Source organism: Primulina eburnea, chromosome 10, assembly GCF_022965805.1.
Source record: "Primulina eburnea isolate SZY01 chromosome 10, ASM2296580v1, whole genome shotgun sequence".
In the NCBI taxonomy this organism is placed as follows: Eukaryota; Viridiplantae; Streptophyta; class Magnoliopsida; order Lamiales; family Gesneriaceae; genus Primulina; species Primulina eburnea.
In genome coordinates, this window is record NC_133110.1 from 13,211,469 (window position 1) to 13,234,534 (window position 23,066).

Genomic DNA, 23,066 nt, shown 5'->3' on the forward strand with positions numbered 1-23,066 from the left:
ATTTAGCTTGAACCGTCATAGTGACTTTTTGATAAAACCCGCCGTCTTTAAAATTAAGTGACGGTTGATTGAAAACGGTCGGTAACATTGTGGAATTGTCCCAATATTAACGACGGTTGATGAAAAACCGTCGCTAATATAGCGACGGTTTTAATAAACCCGTCGCTATTATAGCGACGGGTGTTAGTAAATTGTCGCTAAATTTAATAGGCGACGGTTATAATATAAACCGTCGCTATAATAGCGACGGTTTTATTAAAACCGTCGCTACGCCTTCCATTTTTTTGTAGTGAACCGCGCTATGAATGACAGTTGTAAGTTTATCCATTCTCAAATCCAAATCACGTTCTAATAACTTCACTACTCTATTCTTCAATTCTAAAGCCATCAATCTTTGTTCCTGAAGTAACAATCAATATCTCATCAAATAATCGGACATCATAAATCTTCAATGGCTTATAAAAAAACATGGTCTGAATCTCTTTCAGCCGATACAAGATCATTTTCCACGAACTTAGGAATCTCTTTATTCGTGTTTAATAGTAATTCTTGAACTTCCTTATCAAACCCATTAAAGTAAACATTGATCAACATCGAACTCAAGGCAAATTCTTGAGGCAGACCCCTGCCTAAACAAACCCCACCCAATTCAATGTTGACTATCTTACATTCAAACAACCTTTTTATCAAATCTAGAAATGCCTTATCTTCAATTTTCTCACCTAGTATCAAAAACAACTTAGCAATATGGCCAGAACTAAATAATTCACGATCAAATTTAACAATAAATCACCAACTTGGGTTCACCACCGAATTCTTTAAATACCAAATCGATGTGTGGCGGCCCAAGTTTGCTCGCTTGTCATAGCAAAAGGTAGCAAACCTAAAAACTTATGCATAAACCATAAAACTTGTTTGAACTCTCTCCAAAGTAACTCTTTTATTACACATATATCTAAATAGAACACATTTTTAAATGTTAGTTTTCTAAATATATATATATATATATATATATATATAAAACATTCAAAACAACACTCTATTTTCCCACTTTTTTCTATTATATTTTTATGGAAAAGAATTTCGACAATGAAAATATAAGCTATAAACTTTACACACATTATTGTAGTTCTTCGCAGTGAAATTTGATGGATCTGACTGCTCTAATGGCAGAGTATTTTTGGGAACTTAAAAGCATGAAATATCACTATATCGATAACTATATCTTTTTCATTATTTATAATATTATATTATTATTTTATATAATATAACAATTTTCAGTCACACCATAAATTCAACATGTGTTTTTCGATTCGATCACCGGTCCGGTTATGAAGGTGATCCGGTTATGAAAACATAGAAGTATACTTTTGTTTCCAACATCAGTCACAGAAAAATTATGTTTCAACGTTTACGGTTGTTCCGATTAAAAAATCACGCAGTTTCCACACAGTTACGAAAATTGTGCTTCCCAGATGACTACAGGATATTGTTGCACGTCCCCTCCTCAGGTTCTCATTCAAGAAATCTTCGTTATATAAGTATTCTATTCAACGTTTCCTTTCCTGTCGCCATTTATACACGGGTCTTGAAGTGGGACTAACCATTTCATCTTCACGCAGTTTGCGTTTCTTACCCCTTTTCTGCACCAATGATGCATTAAAATGATTACCCTACAGCGAAACAAGGAAAAAATGAAGCGTATAACGTACTCTCTGAAATATTGATACCTGTAACTCTTTCTGCATAGACATATCCGTGTATATTTTCTCTAGATCTTTTAACCGTTTTTTTCTAGCCTCTAGCTCTCGATATGAAGAATCTGTCTTCCTGCATGTTGACCGTGTTTCTATACACGATTAAACTAAACTCCTCAACAACAAATTCTAGTCTAACTTCCTCGATGTAGAAGAGAAACAAAAGTAATATGAAGGCCTAAAGCCAAGGAGAGACTGAAAAGAAATTTGGAAATCAACCAAAGCAAACTCATCAAAAGGAAAAGGATTTGTGCACGGCGGACAGATAACCAACCATTTGATTCGATAAAGTTATGTTCTACAAGAAACAGAAAAGTCATTTGGAATAAAACTAAATACCCAAATCAAAGTAGAAAGATACAGCATAGAAAAAGATTAAATTTTAGGAAAATGCAGCAACGATTGCCAACAAGCAAGACCCTTTAGGGAATATGATAGATAGTAGTTCATGATACAAGAAACATCAGTTGGGTTTAAATGCTCTAGCACTTGTGCATCAATTCGATTTCTTGAACCAAAGTTCGTCAAGTGGCAAGGATAAATGATGGAGAAAAGTATCATCCCCTAATTCCCATAAAATTTATACAAAGATACAATACTCACAATGACGGGATAGTATTGATCTCTGGGAAGAAATAGAAGCCCAATAGAAAGTCCAGGCAAGACAAAAAGGACACACGGCCATAAATATTTATCATGCACGCATAAATGGAATTATAATTAACTCACATAGCATGCGATTGATATTCCCAATTGGTATATATTTGTGACCAACAAATCCAAAAAAGTTTTTGAAGATAAAACTCGAACAACAGCAGGGAATACCCTAAGAAGTAGAAATTGAAAACTAAATTCAATAAGAAAAATAAGATATTATGACAAGGCGCCAAATATCACCATATTCAATCAACAAGTGAGGTATTGATAACTTAAAGGGGCTAAAGTATGGGTGGTGAAGAGACAAATGAAAGAGCTGTGAGGACAGGCAGACTAAAGCAAATTATTTCTGATTGTCAAAGAAAATTTGTAGTCCACTTCGTTTTTTCAATATAGCTTATGGATTGACGGTAATGATATCATTTGGTACTCAGTAGGGATCTTAATTGTGGGGAGGCAAGTAGAAACATGTTATCAACCTGGCAAATCAATTTCGTAGGAGGCAATTGACTAAAAAAAATAGCTTTCAGTACCTCAAAATAACTTTAGGCAAGTCTTTAAAAGCTGATGGGTTCCCTTGTTCTGAAAATTTTTGGCGGACTTCTCTTGCCTCCTCCCTAGAAAGAGAATCAACAGCCAGCCAACATACTTCGTGAAACACAAAAATATCTACTAAGCTCAAAATGCTATACTACTGAGCAATATTTGCCCTGCACCATTTTATGCATTAATACTTTGTGTGACCAGTACATTACCACCAAATCACTGTCTTGGATGAAAAAAAATCTGTCATTTGCAGACACACAAGTGTAAACATGGAATTCAAGTGACTCAAACAGAAGTTCCAGAGAAGACAGTCTCATTGCCCCTTGGTCATTGAACTTTTGAAATTGGCCTTCGGATAGTTTTATCTTAATTGCCTAGATTACATATTAGACGTTCTTTCTAAAGCAGAAGGGAATAAAATGACTTTGAAGAAATAAATTAATTGAGCTATCAGAAGCGACCACATCTAATAATGAGAAAAGAATAAACTTTGGTGGTGACATAACTGTTATAACATGAAATTGACTACTCTAAAAAATGGGTATGAAAACTATCAAGAATCAGCAGAAAAAGGGCTTGATCACTCACCTGTTGTCGGCATAATAAACATGTTTGGATGATGACTGATTGTCAAGAGAATGCAGCATACCATTAAGTCTTTCAATTTTCTGCATCCAAAAAGTTAAATTTCAGAATAAAGAACCTGCATGACAGCTATCTCGAGAATCCGAGACCCAAAAAATCAGAAACTCTAAAATAAAACCTTTTTTTCAGTTTGAAGCTTCTGCAAAATATATCCAATATCTTGGGTCTTCATCAACATCAGCTCTTCGTTAGTGTACTTATTAGCCTGGCTCCTTTACAAAATCCACATCCAACAGCTAATATTCAAATTACACTCAAATAAATATCCTCAAAATAGAACAGATAACCTCATAAAAATAAAATTTTCCAGCTTACTCAGGTTTATGGACTCCGCCAACAGTTTTTGTTTTAATCATCTTGAAGTAAAATTCATCTGGGTTCCTCAATGCATGCTTTTTCCTTAAGTTTCTGTTATAAACACGCAGAAGCGACTTACCATAAAATAAGAACTCGCCAAATTTCGTTCATAAAATGCTACAAAAACCAACAAGATGCAGGGTAGTAGAAATTACCAGTAAAGTCTACTCCTTCTGGTGATAGGCTCGTGCACGAATGACATAATCTTTATGTTTTTCGAGCAGCCCAAATTTCCTTCTCAAATGCCTGGTACACACAACAAATCATCAATTGAGTGAACCGGAAATATACGTCAAAATATTTCAAAACGGGCAATAAAGAAATTAATGGCCCCAAAAAATAATCACACTTACGGCTGAGCGCGCTCCTTGTGAGCTTTTCTTGGAATAGCATTCCTTAAACACGACATCTTTATGCTAGCAAAAAAAATTCACAGAACTTTAAAATCAATTTACGCACTTCAGAAAGGCAAAAACCACTACTGAAAACATAAAGGGCTAACAAAAATCTTGAGTTGAAATAATTTAACCGTGAAACAGCGAAGATTATCGGTACAGAGAAAAAACAACGGATTTCTTTCGTATTTACACCAAATTCAAAATAATTATTAAGCACAGAAGACTCGCCTGTGGAAAGCGGTGAAGGCTTAGGGTTTAAAGGAGACACCAATGCAGAGAATCTTGATTTGATGAAAAGTATTTTATATTGTGGCAAAAAAATTATTCTAAATTAACTAAAATTCAATCATGCAAATTGGCTTCCGGATTGAGTGCAAAAACTTATGTGAGACGATATCACGAATCGTATTTTGTGAGATGGATCTCTTATTTGGATCTTCCATGAAAAATATTACTTTTTATGCTAAGAGTATTATTTTTTATTGTTAATATCGGTAGGGTTGACCCGTCTCACAGATAAAGATTCGTGAGACCGTCTCACAAGAGACCTACTCCTGATTGAGTATACAAATACACACACAACACACAAAATTATGATATCACAGAAATAAAAAAAAACAAATCTTGATATTATATTAAAAAATGTAGAAATAATTTTTATATGATTTTCTTATATTTAACTAGAATAATTACTTAAATATGATAGTATTTTATTATTTCAAATTTATGAAATTGTTAGAGATTATATCATATTTTAAAAGATTAATTTGATTTATAAACATAAAGAAATATTTATTAGCATATCATATTATAGACGAACCACAAATTTTATAAAAATAGGCTTTGGCGATATTTTTTATTAAACAAAATAAAATATTTTATCATTTGTTTGAGCTGATTTTTGTTACATAAAAATTAGATAATGACATTAAATTTAATTACTTCATGTCTCTTAATGTTTCATAATACTAATATCATTGTGCATGCAATTATTTGATTAGAGTTTCATTAATTTTTAGATTAAACTATGAAGATTGATATTGAAAATATTAATGATTCTTTGCTTATAGTTTGGAATTATTATTTAGATAATGAAAAGGGTAAGGCGACGGTTTTAACGACGGTTTCGCGATCCGTCATCGGAGGCTGCGTCGCATTCTAGAAGCGACGGTTTTTCAACTCTCGTCGCTTATAGCGACGGTTCTTTGCAAGAAGACCGTCGCTATTTTTGCGACGGTTTTAAGAAACCGTCGTTAATATTAAGCGACGGTTTATACAAAACCGTCGTTAATATTAGCTACGGTTTAAAAAACCCGTCGCTATATTTAGCGACGGTTTCGTAAAATCCGTCGCTATATTTAGCTTGAACCGTCAAGCGACGGTTTATTTAAACTGTCGCTCTATAGTGACTTTTTTGATAAAACCCGTCGTCTTTAAAATTAAGCGACGGTTGATGGAAAACGGTCGCTAACATAGCGACGGTAGAATACAAGATCGTTGCACATTGTGGAATTGTCCCAATATTAACGACGGTTGATGAAAAACCGTCGCTAATATAGCGACGGTTTTAATAAACCCGTCGCTATTATAGCGACGGGTGTTAGTAAATTGTCGCTAAATTTAATAGGCGACGGTTATAATATAAACCGTCGCTATAATAGCGACGGTTTTATTAAAACCGTCGCTACGCCTTCCATTTTTTTGTAGTGAACCGCGCTATGAATGACAGTTGTAAGTTTATCCATTCTCAAATCCAAATCACGTTCTAATAACTTCACTACTCTATTCTTCAATTCTAAAGCCATCAATCTTTGTTCCTGAAGTAACAATCAATATCTCATCAAATAATCGGACATCATAAATCTTCAATGGCTTATAAAAAAACATGGTCTGAATCTCTTTCAGCCGATACAAGATCATTTTCCACGAACTTAGGAATCTCTTTATTCGTGTTTAATAGTAATTCTTGAACTTTCTTATCAAACCAATTAAAGTAAACATTGATCAACATCGAACTCAAGGCAAATTTTTGAGGCAGACCCCTGCCTAAACAAACCCCACCCAATTCAATGTTGACTATCTTACATTCAAACAACCATTTTATCAAATCTAGAAATGCCTTATCTTCAATTTTCTCACCCAGTATCAAAAACAACTTATCAATATGGCCAGAACTAAATAATTCACGATCAAATTTAACAATAAATCACCAACTTGGGTTCACCACCGAATTCTTTAAATACCAAATCGATGTGTGGCGGCCCAAGTTTGCTCGCTTGTCATAGCAAAAGGTAGCAAACCTAAAAACTTATGCATAAACCATAAAACTTGTTTGAACTCTCTCCAAAGTAACTCTTTTATTACACATATATCTAAATAGAACACATTTTTAAATGTTAGTTTTCTAAATATATATATATATATATATATATATATATAAACATTCAAAACAACACTCTATTTTCCCACTTTTTTCTATTATATTTTTATGGAAAAGAATTTCGACAATGAAAATATAAGCTATAAACTTTACACACATTATTGTAGTTCTTCGCAGTGAAATTTGATGGATCTGACTGATCTAATGGCAGAGTATTTTTGGGAACTTAAAAGCATGAAATATCACTATATCGATAACTATATCTTTTTCATTATTTATAATATTATATTATTATTTTATATAATATAACAATTTTCAGTCACACCATAAATTCAACATGTGTTTTTCGATTCGATCACCGGTCCGGTTATGAAGGTGATTCGGTTATGAAAACATAGAAGTATACTTTTGTTTCCAACATCAGTCACAGAAAAATTATGTTTCAACGTTTACGGTTGTTCCGATTAAAAAATCACGCAGTTTCCACACAGTTACGAAAATTGTGCTTCCCAGATGACTACAGGATATTGTCGCACGTCCCCTCCTCAGGTTCTCATTCAAGAAATATTCGTTATATAAGTATTCTATTCAACGTTTCCTTTCCTGTCGCCATTTATACACGGGTCTTGAAGTGGGACTAACCATTTCATCTTCACGCAGTTTGCGTTTCTTACCCCTTTTCTGCACCAATGATGCATTAAAATGATTACCCTACAGCGAAAAAGGAAAAAATGAAGCGTATAACGTACTCTCTGAAATATTGATACCTGTAACTCTTTCTGCATAGACATATCCGTGTATATTTTCTCTAGATCTTTTAACCGTTTTTTTCTAGCCTCTAGCTCTCGATATGAAGAATATGTCTTCCTGCATGTTGACCGTGTTTCTATACATGATTAAACTGAACTCCTCAACAACAAATTCTAGTCTAACTTCCTCGATGTAGAAGAGAAACAAAAGTAATATGAAGGCCTAAAGGCAAGGAGAGACTGAAAAGAAATTTGGAAATCAACCAAAGCAAACTCATCAAAAGGAAAAGGATTTGTGCACGGCGGAAAGATAACCAACCATTTGATTCGATAAATTTATGTTCTACAAGAAACATAAAAGTCATTTGGAATAAAACTAAATACCCAAATCAAAGTAGAAAGATACAGCATAGAAAAAGGATTAAATTTTAGGAAAATTCAGCAACGATTGCCAACAAGCAAGACCCTTTAGGGAATATGATAGATAGTAGTTCATGATACAAGAAACTTCAGTTGGGTTTAAATGCTCTAGCACTTGTGCATCAATTCGATTTCTTGAACCAAAGTTCGTCAAGTGGCAAGGATAAATGATGGAGAAAAGTATCATCCCCTAATTCCCATAAAATTTATAAAAAGATACAACACTCACAATGACGGGATAATATTGATCTCTGGGAAGAAATAGAAGCCCAATAGAAAGTCCAGACAAGACAAAAAGGACACACGACCATAAATATTTATCATGCACGCATAAATGGAATTATAATTAACTCACATAGCATGCGATTGATATTCCCAATTGGTATATATTTGTGACCAACAAATCCAAAAAAGTTTTTGAAGAGAAAACGCGAACAACAGCAGGGAATACCAAAGAAGTAGAAATTGAAAACTAAATTCAATAAGAAAAATAAGATATTATGACAAGGTGTCAAATATCACCATATTCAATCAACAAGTGAGGCATTGATAACTTAAAGGGGGTAAAGTATGGGTGGTGAAGAGACAAATGAAAGAGCTGTGAGGACAGGCAGACTAAAGCAAATTATTTCTGATTGTCAAGGAAAATTTGTAGTCCACTTCGTTTTTGCAATATAGCTTATGGATTGACGGTAATGATATCATTTGGTACTCAGTAGGGATCTTAATTGTGGGGAGGCAAGTAGAAACATGTTATCAACCTGGCAAATCAATTTCGTAGGAGGCAATTGACTAAAAAAAAATAGCTTTTAGTACCTCAAAATAACTTTAGGCAAGTCTTTAAAAGCTGATGGGTTCCCTTGTTCTGAAACTTTTTGGCGGACTTCTCTTGCCTCCTCTCTAGAAAGAGAATCAACAGCCAGCCAACATACTTCATGAAACACAAAAATATCTACTAAGCTCAAAATGCTATACTACTGAGCAATATTTGCACTGCACCATTTTATGCATTAAGACTTTGTGTGACCAGTACATTACCACCAAATCACTGTCTTGGATGAAAAAAAAATCTGTCATTTGCAGACACACAAGTGTAAACATGGAATTCAAGTGACTCAAACAGAAGTTCCAGAGAAGACACTCATTGCCCCTTGGTCATTGAACTTTTGAAATTGGCCTTCGGATAGTTTTATCTTAATTGCCTAGATTACATATTAGACGTTCTTTCTAAAGCAGAAGGGAATAAAATGACTTTGAAGAAATAAATTAATTGAGCTATCAGAAGCGACCACATCTAATAATGAGAAAAGAATAAACTTTGGTGGTGACATAAACTTTATAACTTGAAATTGACTACTCTAAAAAATGGGTATGAAAACTATCAAGAATCAGCAGAAAAAGGGCTTGATCACTCACCTGTTGTCGGCATAATAAACATGTTTGGATGATGACTGATTGTCAAGAGAATGCAGCATACCATTAAGTCTTTCAATTTTCTGCATCCAAAAAGTTAAATTTCAGAATAAAGAACCTGCATGACAGCTATCTCGAGAATCCGAGACCCTAAAAATCAGAAACTCTAAAATAAAACCTTTTTTTCATTTTGAAGCTTCTGCAAAATATATCCAATGTCTTGGGTCTTCATCAACATCAGCTCTTCGTTAGTGTACTTATTAGCCTGGCTCCTTTACAAATCCACATCCAACAGCTAATATTAAAATTACACTCACATAAATATCCTCAAAATAGAACAGATAACCTCATAAAAATAAAATTTTCAAATTTACTCAGGTTTATGGACTCCGCCAACAGTTTTTGTTTTAATCATCTTGAAGTAAAATTCATCTGGGTTCCTCAATGCTGCTTTTTCCTTAAGTTTCTGTTATAAACACGCAGAAGCGACTTACCATAAAATAAGAACTCGCCAAATTTCGTTCATAAAATGATACCAAAACCAACAAGATGCAGGGTAGTAGAAATTACCAGTAAAGTCTACTCCTTCTGGTGATAGGCTCATGCACGAATGACATAATATTTATGTTTTTCGAGCAGCCCAAATTTCCTTCTCAAATGCCTAGTACACACAACAAATCATCAATTGAGTGAACCGGAAATATACGTCAAAATATTTCAAAACGGGAAATAAAGAAATTAATGGCCCCAAAAAATAATCACACTTACGGCTGAGCGCGCTCCTTGTGAGCTTTTCTTGGAATAGCTGTAGAACCCGGAATTTAGACTGCGTACAAGCCATGCATAATTCTATTATTTTAAAATTTAATTGACTTCAGTGCATGTTTATTTTAATGCATTTCTTTGAAGTTAATTATTTTATTATTTCAGTTCAGTAGTTTGAATTTTAGCATTTCAGTTATTTCAGTGAGACCGGACCGGAGTTGGAATTTAGAAATAAATTTAAGGTTCGAGAAATATTTCCAGACTTTATTTTAGCTAGCCAATAATTTAATTTAATTTAAATTGAGGTTTAAGGAATTTATTTTAGCAACTTGAGGTTAGTAGAAAATAAATCCCTTTAAGTTCCGATAATTAAAGGATTAATTCGATAAATTAATTATAGGATTAGTGAGACTTCTAAGAGTTATTAATATTCTAGATAATCAACATTTTTCCACTCTTTTTAAATGAAAATTTTCGGCCACCTTGAATTGTTTAAACAATTATTTGCCTTATCACCATATTATCTCATCTTTGAATTTAATTAGTAATTTAAGTCTAGGATTTTTGGGAGCAACATGTTATTAATTAGGAGCTTATCCTAGTCTAGTTTAACTTGGGAGAAATCGGCCATCACCCTTCTAGTGCCATCCAAAAAATTTGTTAGCAACAAACATTCAAGAATTTAAAATTTAAAAACAATTTGTTGGAGACTTAGTCTTGAGTTATCCCCTTTATCTTGCACCTATCCTCCTCACTCCCATAACCACTTATCCCCTCTCCCTTGACCGAAAAACAGCAGCCCATTTCAGTAGAAAAAACGTGAGAAATAGCTAGGGAGATAGGGAGAAAATCGAGAGCCAAGGGAATCAAGAGAAGCCACTCCGTCTCCGCGTCGCGTCGTCGTTTCGTTAGTTTCTTTCAAACGAAAAATACAAGGCATGTCTATGTTCTTTTCTAAACCTCAATCAAGTCCTATAGTATTTTTATAGCATCTCATAGTCACGATTTTACCGCATGAAACCGATTTTTATTTGACAGCAACATCATTAAAAAATTCTGTGCAGATTTTGTTCTTGTGCCCTTCACGTTTTCTGTTGGTTTGTGAGTTTCAGGGAATGGTTCGACTCCAGGCTTCCAAGGCTGCATCTAGGCATGTAGTAGGATGTATTAAGACCACTTTGGTCCAGTCTTTCAGCCCCCATGATGCCTAGAAATCGAGATAACAGCAGCTCCCCCTTGCTGCCATTTTTGCTCTTCGAAAATTTCAGTTTTGCTGTCATGGGAAGAGATCTGATCTTGGCTGCCCCAGGGGCCTATAGCCATGGTTAGATCACTTCCCTAGCATGTCTAAGACGTGATTAAGTCACCCTTTTGGTGGCTTGGTCCATGGCTCGTCGGTTTTAAATAAAAACATGACAGCAGCCCACACTCCCCTTCTCGGCCCTTCATTGTACAGCACATGCATTTCGGTTTTGGTTGCTTGGTGTGAATCTTGGTTGGCCTATGGCCCATATCCACGGTTCATACCATGACCCTACATGTCTAGATCGTGCCATGGTCAACCAAATGGCCACTGGAACGACGCAAGACATCGATCAAAGCAAGACACTACACTTGCACAGCTGCTGGAAATTTCAGCAACTTGCTGTGTCGATTAGGAGGCTCGTTTGAGTTCTTGGTTGGCTTTTAGCCTATGTCCTTGGACTGGACAGTGCCCCATTGAGTTAGGAAGGTCATGTTTTCGACCGTTCGTGATTCGGATCATTTTTGAGGTCGTTCGAGAATTTACGGTGCGATGTTCCAAATTGACTCTCGAAAGAGCGTTTCATGTTTTGGCCTCCATTTCACCTAGTTTTCGACCCTCATAATTTTAGGAGCATAAATTCATAATTTTAAACGTATTTTAATCATGACGTCACATTGGTTCAGTGTTGGTTCGGGTTGGTTTAAAGTCATGATTAAATACGAGGTCGTTAGACGTAGTTGTCGCATTTTAGAAATTTAATTGCATAAATTTGCCTAAGAAAAATCCATTGCATATTTTCATGGCATTTTTAGGTTGCAGCGAGCCTGGGGACGATCCATTCCAGTTTGTAAAATTTCAGGATATTTTCATTATTGCCAGTTAATTATTTTACGTGCATGAAAACAGAAAACGATTATTTTTGAGATTTATGCGATATGGCTTGTGGTTCCTTCACTATGTGGGAGCATTATTATTATTTATACGGTCGCCAGTGACCGCTCAGTTCAGGTTGGTACCATCAGGTCACCAGTGACCACTCAGTTCAGGTTGGTACCATCGGGTCTTCAGTGACCGCCAGCTCAGTTCCAGGCTCCCCGGTAGTCAGTTACCGATCAGTTCAGCTTAGTGCAGTGGCCACAGGCGTAAAACATAATCTCAACAGAAAATTTTATCAGTTATTTCAGTACAGGCTCCAAGGAGCAAATATTTTTACTGTGATTATCAGTTCAGTTATGCACGTATTATAATTGCTCAGATCAGTTTACTTTCAGCATGAGTACAGATTATTTTCAGTATGCCTCATGACATGATATTTTACCCCATGCATATTTTTACTCAGATTTTACTCGTTACCTGCGATATATGCATGCTGAGTCTTTAGGCTCACTAGACTTGATTGTTGTAAGTACTCATGAGGTCAGGGCCGAGGGCGGGGACCAGTGAGCCAGCTTGGGTCGGAAGTAGTGGCACCCGAGGACCTCAGTGCAGCAGTGTTTATTTTATTCCGCAAACAAAAATTTTATCAGTCATCAAACATTTTTAAATTGTTGTTGTTGGAAAACAATTATTTTATTCCGCTGCTTTATTTTTAAACATTGAACTTGATTCACCGGTTGATTTTATGAGTAAGGCCATTTAAGTTCTTTTAAAAAGAAATTTTTAATTTTCCGCAAATTTTAAACCGAGAAGTTTTAGGGCCTTCACAGTTGGTATCAGAGCGGTGATTATGTATAGGGTTACACTACTACTGACCACGAGAAGCTCACGAAGCCACGTCTTCGGTCTGTAAGTTTTACAGTTCAGCATTTTGTTCAGCATTTTATTTAATAACATGAATTACTTTGACAGCATGCTTCCATGAAATAGTTTACAATCAGATCTTTTGAGTATTTCAGTATTCATTTAAAATAAATTATGGAATTATGCATGTTGGGTACATTTTGAATTGTACATGTTTAAGAATTCGAATATTGGGCTTTAGTAGAGGTTGAAAATGATTTGACTATATTAATTTTTAGTTCAGTATTGTTGATGTCCTCTTTATGGGTTATAAGTTAATCTTGAAATTATGAATGCTGTTGAGACTTGTAGAATTTCTAAGAAATTATTATGTGTTCTTGGTTGCTAGTCGAGTAAATTTTTGAGGATTTCATATAAGCAATAGCGATTCGAAGACTACGACAATCTTTAAGATTATAAATGTACAATTTGAGGATTTTAATTATCTATGGAAATGTAAGATTAATTATGAGAATTTATTTAGGATGCATGCTCTTCATAGTTGGATTTAAGGATCGAATTGCGGAAATTGAGAATTTTAAGGATTAAATGCGAACTTTTGAGAAATTGGAATTTTAAGTATTTATATAAATGTAAAACGTGTTATGGGAATTAATTTTGGGTTTAATAAACTTAAGACTATTGAACTTTATGATACGGGAAATCTATAAAATGAAATTGGGAATACTGAGAACTCATGGGTAATTGTGGAATTTTCGAGATTTAGGAAAAAAAAAAATTGGACAACATTCGAGGAAAGTAAGAATTAATTTTACAATTTTAAGAAATTTGAGAACTTATTTAGTAGAAGTGAGAATTGAACGGTTTAAAGGATACGACTTTTGGTTATTTAGTCTTGAAGGAAATATGGAATATTTAGATATTTGGGATGCGTGAAAATTTAAGCGTTAATGAAATAATGTTGTGGCAAATTAAGAAATTTAAAGTGATGACGATTTAAGGTAATTTGATCGGTTAGTTAAGTTATAAGAATAAACATTGAGTTAGTAAATTTTTGGGAACTTAAGTTTGATGTATCATAATTTATAATCGTGATCTTAAGAGTTAAATTATGCCTTTGTTGGAATTTAATAGACGCATCTAAGAGGCGGGGTATACACCTTGTCTTGAGGAATTTTGAAAGTCATTAAGAAACTTGGGGATAAGCGGATATGTGTATTGGAATTATTTTATCCAAAGCTATTTGGATTAGGTAAGTTTGAATTTCAAATTTATGGGATATTTGTTCATACGGAATTTTTGGGAGAAATAAAAACAAAAGGAAATTAGTTGTGTTCAACATAAGTTATCAATGAATGAATATTAAGATTTTTATCGAATAAGAAATCTAAAAGCTTGATAGGAAGATTCTAGAACTCTATGGGTTATAAGTGAAGTTGATTTGTTAAAGTTAGTCTAACGCTACCATGAGATAACTTATTAAAGTTTTATATGCTAATATTAATTAAGCATTAGGGATGCGTAAGAATGCGACATTTGTCTCAATGAGGAAAGTCCAAGGGTCTTAGGCCTCAACTTTAATGTAATTGGGAAGATAATAGTTTAAGCGTGTAATTGATACTAGAACTGTTTTATTATTAAGGTAGAAGAGAGATATTGTATAATTGGGTTTGATGAATTAACGGTACTCGAGGTATAAGAATTTGCAACAATTTTACATTCGGGGTGTACTCGTAAATAATTTAGTTATGTAAGTTTGGTGCAGTAAGATAAAGATTCGATTCAAGGATCTTAGTCTAATATTATCTTGAGTTCAATAAAGTTAAGAAAGGATGCTGTTAAGATTTCAATATTGGAATATAATAGGTCAATGAACATCTTGGGTATATTATATGTTAGGATCGAGAAAGAGTTAAGAGGGGGGGGGGGGAGGGTGAATGAACTCTTTCACAATTTCTTTTCTAAAATGTATTTTCAACCGTTTTTAGGCTGTTCGAAAAACTTCATTCTCAAACGGTTGAAAGAGGTGAACCACTAGAATGTGCGGAAGATGGTTCACTTCCCTTTTACAGATATTCTTAAATATTTAATAATTTAAACAACAAGGATATAAATAAAAGATTGCATAAGGTAAGAGACACAGTATTTTATGGATGTTCGGAGATTGAATACTCCTACGTCACCCCTTCTTCCTTTGGTAGGAAGGAATCCACTAAAAGACTTTGACTTTACAAATCGTTTGTAACAGCCCAATCCAATCAGGACTTATCCCATTGCCTGTTTTGGAACTCCTAGTGATCACTTTACACTTCTGGATATTTAAGAACCCTTGGTTCACCAGACTTTCAAACTTCAATCAAACAACCATAGGTTATTGATATAACAGTAGATTATTTTTGGTAGCACGAAAAGATCCTTAAAGATCAAGTATGTGACTGTGGAGCAGCGTGCAGAAGAGCGATAATGAAGATGTAAACTGTGAATGCGCTCAAAGATTTCTGTGAAGGCAAGCTGAAAGACTTCTTTCAATCAGTGTTAGAGTTGTGTAGCTTGCTTTTGTAGCTTGCATTTCTTTCCAGATAATATAGCCGAGTGATGTAATGGTCAGAAATTACATTTACCGTAAACCTGAGCTCCTGAATCAGATGAGTCATTTTCTCATTTATGAGCAATAAATGCTCGCATTTAAACTTCCTTTTGCTTAACATAAATTTGAAGCTCTTTTCTTGAGGTTTACTCCTTTGAGCGACTGTACATGCAGCAGTAGGATATGAAAACTGTCTCTGAACGTCTTTTCTAGGAAAGAGTTATTAATGCACATCTTCCTTGGAATTGATGTGAGATCGTTGACTTCGAGAATTTGAATTGCATTCAACCGGTCAGGGAATGTTGGAAAGCAATAAGTAGATCTCTTAAATGAAACGACTGAACCATAAGGAATAGGCGGTTGAAAACTAGCGGTTCAGAATTTCTAACCGCGGTTGATTTCTAATTTATCATATACCAAAATTCCTGAAATTTCATTTCTTAACAATTTCCCCCTTTTTGCTGATGATAAAACTGAGCTGTAATTCTATTAGCCAAATCAGAGACAATCTTGCTATTTCTTGGATTCTGAATTTTTGGCTTCCTTTGTCTTAAGAGCGGCCAATTCCTTTTGAATACGCTTTTCTTGCTTTCTCTTTTCTTGCTCTTTTTCCCCCTTTTTGACATCACCATTTACCAGAAAGTCCATGATTTCTGTTAGCTGAGCTCCTTGAGCATCCATCCTTTGTTCAATACGAGTGATTTGAGAGGAAAGACCAAGACACATATTGACACTTATCGTGTGATTGTTGGAAGCCTTTGAATTGATAACAGCAAAATCCTTAGCTATACTGCTTTTGATAGACCGTAGATCCTCTTTTAGATCAAATTTTTTGCGGTTAAGAGCGAGGATAGACTGATCCATATTTCCAAGTCGACTGAGCAGATCCTGACGGAAGTTTGCTTCGACAACTACTTCTTCTGCAGGGGCGAACAGTTCTTGGACTTCAGCTGCTTTGGGATCATCGAGAAGTTTGCCTTTGAAAGCGATTAATTTATATGATGTGGCTTTGGCAGAAGATGGCGATGGGTTAATAGCAGTGGGGTCATCTGCGATACTCTCAATAAATTTATCAATGTCGTCATTTGATACAGAAGATGCTGCCCTAATGAGCTTGGATTCTTCTTATTTGTCAATTTGGTCAGCAGCAGAAGAAGGTTTTGAGGAGATGGTTATCTCAGCTGGCTGAATGTCTGTCAAAGAAGCTGAGGGCTGCGTGTGAAGTTCCATGGGAGCAACAACCGGGAGAGGATCTATCGAAGATACAATAGAGTCCTGATATGGTTGAGCAGCGTCAAAGTCAGAGAGAAATCGTTCTGCTTCATCGACTGAAAGAACCGAAGCTCTGACTGACTCAATGACAGGCTGAGAAGCAAGGATGCCAGCATCGGAATGTGGTGACGAAACGACTGGGACAATTTCTGGACCGCATTGTTGGACGGGAAAGACAGAATCTTCGTTCAGAGCTGGGTCAGATGGTGTATGAACCTTGTCTTGATGAGTTGATTGATTTGGTTCAACGATAACCGTAGGTCGTGCAGATTTATCATGTGGAGTAGATAAAACATCTGGACAAGTGGGAGAGGCTACCTGTTGATCTGACGGTTGAGTTTCCGGAACGAGTTTTAGCTCCAGCTGAGCTGTGGTCGAAATGCCTTGTGTAGGAAGTTTGGAACTAGTGCAAGGGTGTGACGAGGAAGCCTTCGGAGAAGCATTTGTGGGAACTGGTTCTGTGCTAAAATCATCATAAATGTCCATCAAAGAATCAAATTTATTCTGTTCGGCACTGTCTGGAAGATTGAGCGAATTTCGCATGAAAGCGACTGATGTAGCAAGAGACAGAGCATCCATTTCAAGTTGAGAAATGACTGCAGAGTCATCTTGAGCGGTAGGACTATTCGGATCAAAATTTTTCCTCTTTAACTTGATGATGATTCTGAGAGTGCTCTCTTTCATTTGAATTTCTATGAAATCACGTCTTTGAAGAGCGATTGGAATGTCTGTTGTTTCTGCCCATTCCAAAATAGACCGTTCAAGCTTTTCTGCAGTCTGTATCTTCCCGGTTTCGATGAGTGAATCAAAAGAGATAGTAGTGCGATATTTTACCCATTTATCAAATTTCTTAATTTTGGACTCAACAGCTTCACAAACACGCTGACTTGTGAGAACGATTGCCGTATGAACTGCATGGTTTTGCGGAGGGTTTGTACTCATAACCTGTTTGCCTTTGTCTGATGACAGAATGATCGGAACTCCTGAATAAGATGATTGGATGTCCTTTTCTGTAATTTGAATACTTTTCAACTTTGAAATCGAGGCTGATGGGATAAGTGCAGGAATAAGTGGTGCAGAGATATGCTTGATCAGCTTAATCTTCGTTACTTTGGCAGGAGCGGTTCGTTTATTTTTGAACACCTGAGAGACCGGAATATCATCCTTAGTTTCTTCATCAGAACTGGATTTCAGAACCAATTTTCTCTTAGTTTCCTTGGGAGTGGAGGCAGTTGCTTTCTTTTGTTTCACAAATTCAACTCCAGTTTCTGTTTTGATTTGGACGAATTCTTCATCTGTCGGTTTGTTTTTCGAGATAAATTTGTCGACCGATACCCATGAAAACAGCTTGGTTTTACCGACTTCAATCATCTCAACTGGTTGAGCACCGGCAGAAATTAGCATATGGCATATTTGAACCGCATATCCTTGAGATTGGTTGTCTTTCTTTACCATGGCCACCAGAATGTTGAAGAGGATATCAGACCAGTTGACTCCTAATTGAGAAGAAATGGTTGCCATAACAAGAAATTTTTCCAGAGTAATCTTATCATAAGCACCAGCTTTAGCAAGAATTCCTTTAGCCACAATATCAGCTAACAGTCGATATTCAATTTTTAGATCTCTCTTTTGGCAAGTCGGATGAGAGATAGGAGAGGCAGTGAGTGAGAAATTTTGACGCCAGATATCAATATTTCCATTAGGCAGTGTGGAGAAGTCAGTGACACCCGTCGTAGGTAAGTTAAACAATTCAGCAAACATCTTCTGGGTGAAAGAAAAATGTTTGTCCTGAACAGAGCAGAGAATTTCTCCATTCTTCATGTGAGCGGTTTCAAAAAATTCTTTCAGCAGTAGTTCAGAGTATGAGTGCCGACATCCCAGAAAAGTTCGAAGCCCTGATTCTTCAAGTGTACGAAACATGGTCTTCATGGATTTGTTGGGCATAGAGAAAATAGAGGAAAAGTTGATAGCCACAGTATTCTGTGAGATGGAGGTAGCCATTTTGACAATTCTTGAAACGATTCTGTAACTTTGTTCCTGTATTGTAAGCTGTAATGAAGTGGCAAGAAGAGTAATGAAATTTGAGTGAGTGTATGTATGTCCGGTTCAAGGGTGTACTATCATGTCCACGTGGAGGACTGTGAGTACAGAATTGTTTCAAAAATATTTTAAATTTTTGGACGGCGGCAAAATGAGTATTTTTCAAATTTCAAGGAGATAACCGTCACGTCATATTGGGGCAGTCGAAAAACAGTTTAGAGTGTGTTTTAAGAAAATGACGTGGATTAATTCTGTCCACAAAATATGAACCGGATCATTAATATTATTAGGTGGAACCGGTTACAGACAATGATTAGCATTCTTAACCATGTTCCCCCTAAACACGTGCATGAATGGGATAAAACCGTCGGTTGCGTATGATAAAACTCTTCACATTTCCCACCAGAATCATGATGACATAAGCCCTTGACGCTTGATCTCCATCTATAAGTATCAGCAAAGACGTTAACATTATACTTCAAGATTAAACAAAATGGATAGAGATAGCAGTCCAGATTTGGCAGAGGAGTTCATGAGGGATGTATTAGCTTCCCGAAAGAAGACCATTATGGACAGAGTGCATGAAAAGCCTCTGGCCATTTGGGAAAAGGTGCACACAATACAAGCCATCCTTGAGAGCGAAGAGGCTCTCTCTTCCAGAAATAGGGCGGCATTGAAAAGATATCGGCGACGGCTTCACATCGCGGATAACGCTGGGGTCTTTTCGGATGACGGTGTTTATCTTCTCATGCTGCTTAAAGAGAGGAGAGCTCTGAAGAAGGTGGCCATCTCAGAGGAGTTCTCACGTATTGCCGTAGGAGGGTTGGCTGGATGGTTAACCCTTTGGAGGTTGTACGTAGATAAAGAGATTAGGAGTGTTCGACTCCGCCTCTGATGATGTACTAAATCCCCTTTTTTTTTAAATGAAATATTATTTTATTTTGCTTCCAGATATTTGTCTTGTTCTTTTTGTTTTCTGCAAACTTGACCTGAACATAATAAATAAACACATCATGACAAATCAGTTAAACCAAGCATATTGCGAAAATGAGAGAACTTAACCTCAGGTAATGGTTTTGTAAAAATATCAGCCGTTTGTTGATCAGTATGAACATATTCAAGCCGTATATCTTTCTTCATCACATGCTCTCGGATAAAGTGATGTCAGATGTCAATATGTTTTGTCCGAGAGTGCATGACCGGATTGTATGTTATAGCTATTGCACTTGTATTGTCGCAAAATATAGGAGATTCAGCAGCTTGAATTCCATAGTCTTTTAACTGTTGCTGAATCCATAACATTTGAGTGCAACAACTTCCAGCTGCTAAGTATTCTGCTTCAGCGGTTGATGTAGCGATAGACGTTTGCTTCTTGCTTGCCCAAGAGATAAGTCTTTCCCCTAAAAATTGGCATGAACCGCTTGTGCTTTTTCGATCAATTTTTCATCCAGCGTAATCTGCATCTGAGTAACCTACAAGGTCAAAGCTTGAATCTTTGGGATACCAGAGACCCACATTTGCGGTTCCTTTCAAATATTTGAGTATACGTTTAGAGGCAATGAAATGAGATTCCATAGGATTGGCTTGAAACCGTGCACATAGGCAGACAGCAAACATAATGTCCGGTCGACTAGCGGTTAGATATAGTAGAGACCCAATTAGTCCTCTATACATATTTGTATCCACCGAAATTCCCCCTTCGTCTTTATCCAATTTGATTGATGAGCTCATTGGAGTGCTGGCCGGAGAGCAATTTTCCATTCCAAATTTCTTTAACATATCTCGAGTGTATTTGGCTTGATTAATGAAGATACCATTTTCAGACTGCTTGACTTGCAGTCCTAAAAAATAGTTTAATTCGCCCATCATACTCATTTCAAATTGTTCCTGCATTATCTTTGAAAATCTTTCACACAGCTTAGTATTAGTTGATCCGAAAATAATATCATCTACATATATTTGAACAAACAGTAAATGATCATTTTTGGAGAACGCAAATAAAGTTTTATCGATTGTACCAATAGAGAATCCGTGATCGAGCAGAAATTTGGCTAATGTATCATACCATGCTCTTGGGGCTTGTTTCAGTCCGTATAAAGCTTTATCTAATTTGTAAACATAATCAGGAAATATGTGGTTAACAAAGCCGGGTGGTTGTTCTACATAAAATTCCTCATTTAACATACCATTCAGAAAGGCAGATTTAACATCCATTTGATATACTTTGAAATTTTTAAACGCTGCAAACGCTAGAAATATTCTAATGGCTTCTAATCTAGCAACTGGGGTGAAAGATTCATCAAAGTCTATTCCTTCCTCCTGTCTATATCCTTGAGCCACTAGACGGGCCTTATTTCTTATGATTAATCCACTTTCATTCATTTTGTTTCTATAAACCCATCTAGTTCCAATTATATTGGCATCATCAGGTCGAGATACTAAGTGCCATACTCTGTTTCTTTCAAACTGATGAAGTTCTTCTTGCATGGACTCTATCCAGTTTGTATCTAGAAGAGCATCATCAATTTTTTTAGGTTCAATTTGAGAAACAAAAGCAGCCTGGAAAAATTCACTTATCATTTGATTTCTAGTTCTAAGAGGAGCAGTAGGGTTACCGATGACCAGCTCGAGTGGATGATCCTTTTTCCACCGGAGACATGGTCCATATTGATCTTCCTCGGTTGGTTGAATGATGTCATTTCCTTGTTCTGTTGCCTCTTCTTCCAGTGGTGTATTCTGCGGTTGATAGTTGTTCTCTGGATCATTTGTTTGTTGACAGTTTTCTTGACCGGTTGGATTTTCTTTGGACAGTGTTTCACCTGTTCTTTGTATGTCTATTTCATCTTCATCGTTGCTAGCTTCAAGATTAGCAGCTTCAAGATTATTTATCAGATCATGCATGTTGCTATTGCTATTGTCATGACATATGGATGATTCATCGAATACAACATGTATGGATTCTTCGACAGTGAGAGATTTTTGATTATATACTCTATATGCTTTACTTACTGCTGAGTATCCCAGAAATATGCCGTTTTCAGCCTTTACATCAAATGCAGTGAGATGCATTTTGCCATTTATGTGAATAAAGCACTTACAGCCAAAGATGCGAAAATACCCCACTTCTGGAACTTTGCCGGTCCATATTTCATATAAAGTCTTTTCATGATTTTTATTAATCATAGATCGATTTTGAGTAAAACAAGCTGTGTTAATGGCTTCAGCCCAAAATCTTTGTGAGATACCGGATTCAGCCAGCATGGTTCTAGCTGCTTCTTTCAATGTGCGGTTTCTTCTTTCTGCTACTCCATTTTGTTGGGGCGATCTTGCAGCTGATAGTTCGTGTTTAATCCCATGATCTTCAAGATAGGATGATAGATATTTATTCAGAAATTCAGTTCCTCTATCACTTCTGATTCTGTTGATGTTTTCCCTCTTCTCATTGTGAAGTCTCTTGAGCAGCTTGATTAGATGATCAGCAGTTTGATCTTTGGATCCAAGAAATAGTACCCATGTAAATCTAGAATAATCATCAATGACGACCAGAGTGTATTTCTTTCCCCCTAAGCTTATTACCGGGATTGGTCCAAATAAATCCATGTGAAGAAGGTCTAGACATCTGGTTGAAGAGTTTCTACCTTTGCTCTTGAAGGTTGATCGAACCTGTTTTCCAAGCTGACAAGCATTGCATACTTTATCTTTGGCAAAGTCAACGTTAGGCAGTCCAGATACTAGCTTAAACTTACTAATGGTAGCAATGGATTTGAAATTTAGATGATTCAGTCTTTTATGCCATAGCCAGTTTTTATTTCCATTTAAAGCAACGAAACAGGTAGACGCATTTAAATTTTGATCATTCCATTCTACCCTATAGGTGTTTTGACTTCGATAACCAGTCAACACAGTATAACCTGTATTGGTTTTAACCATGCATTTTTCTTTATGAAATTCAACCGTGTACCCATTGTCACAAAGTTGACTTATACTGATCAGATTGTAGCATAAGTTTTCTACTAAAAGAATATCTTTGATAATAATTTTGCCATGAGTAATCTTACCCTTACCCATAGCTTTACCTTTAGAGTTGTCACCGA

General features: G+C 35.9%; 2 protein-coding genes across 2 annotated transcripts in view; both read right to left on the reverse strand.

Annotated features, from left to right (window-relative positions):
* Positions 1-23,066, reverse strand: part of LOC140842903 (probable U3 small nucleolar RNA-associated protein 11) — a 153,964-nt gene that overhangs the window by 31,713 nt on the left and 99,185 nt on the right. The gene's annotated exons all lie outside the window — the stretch shown is intronic.
* Positions 1,427-15,727, reverse strand: LOC140803617 (probable U3 small nucleolar RNA-associated protein 11). Its single transcript, XM_073159520.1, has 7 exons — positions 15,695-15,727; positions 9,697-9,788; positions 3,724-3,817; positions 3,549-3,628; positions 2,948-3,031; positions 1,731-1,830; positions 1,427-1,643 (listed from the first exon to the last, which is right to left on the reverse strand). Exons 1-7 carry the CDS (start codon positions 15,725-15,727, stop codon positions 1,551-1,553), a joined length of 576 nt encoding a protein of 191 aa, XP_073015621.1. The 3' UTR covers positions 1,427-1,550.

Bases quoted from the DNA above. Each gene is read 5' to 3' on its own strand.
- LOC140803617 (XM_073159520.1), bottom strand. From the start codon at position 15,727: ATGACTCATCTGATTCAGGAGCTCAGGTTTACG. The intron at 3,818-9,696 runs GTAAATTTGAAA...GATTTTGTAAAG, and splicing joins GGCGGAGTCCATAAACCTGA to GAGCCAGGCTAATAAGTACA. The intron at 1,644-1,730 runs GTATCAATATTT...TCATTGGTGCAG, and splicing joins CTATGCAGAAAGAGTTACAG to AAAAGGGGTAAGAAACGCAA.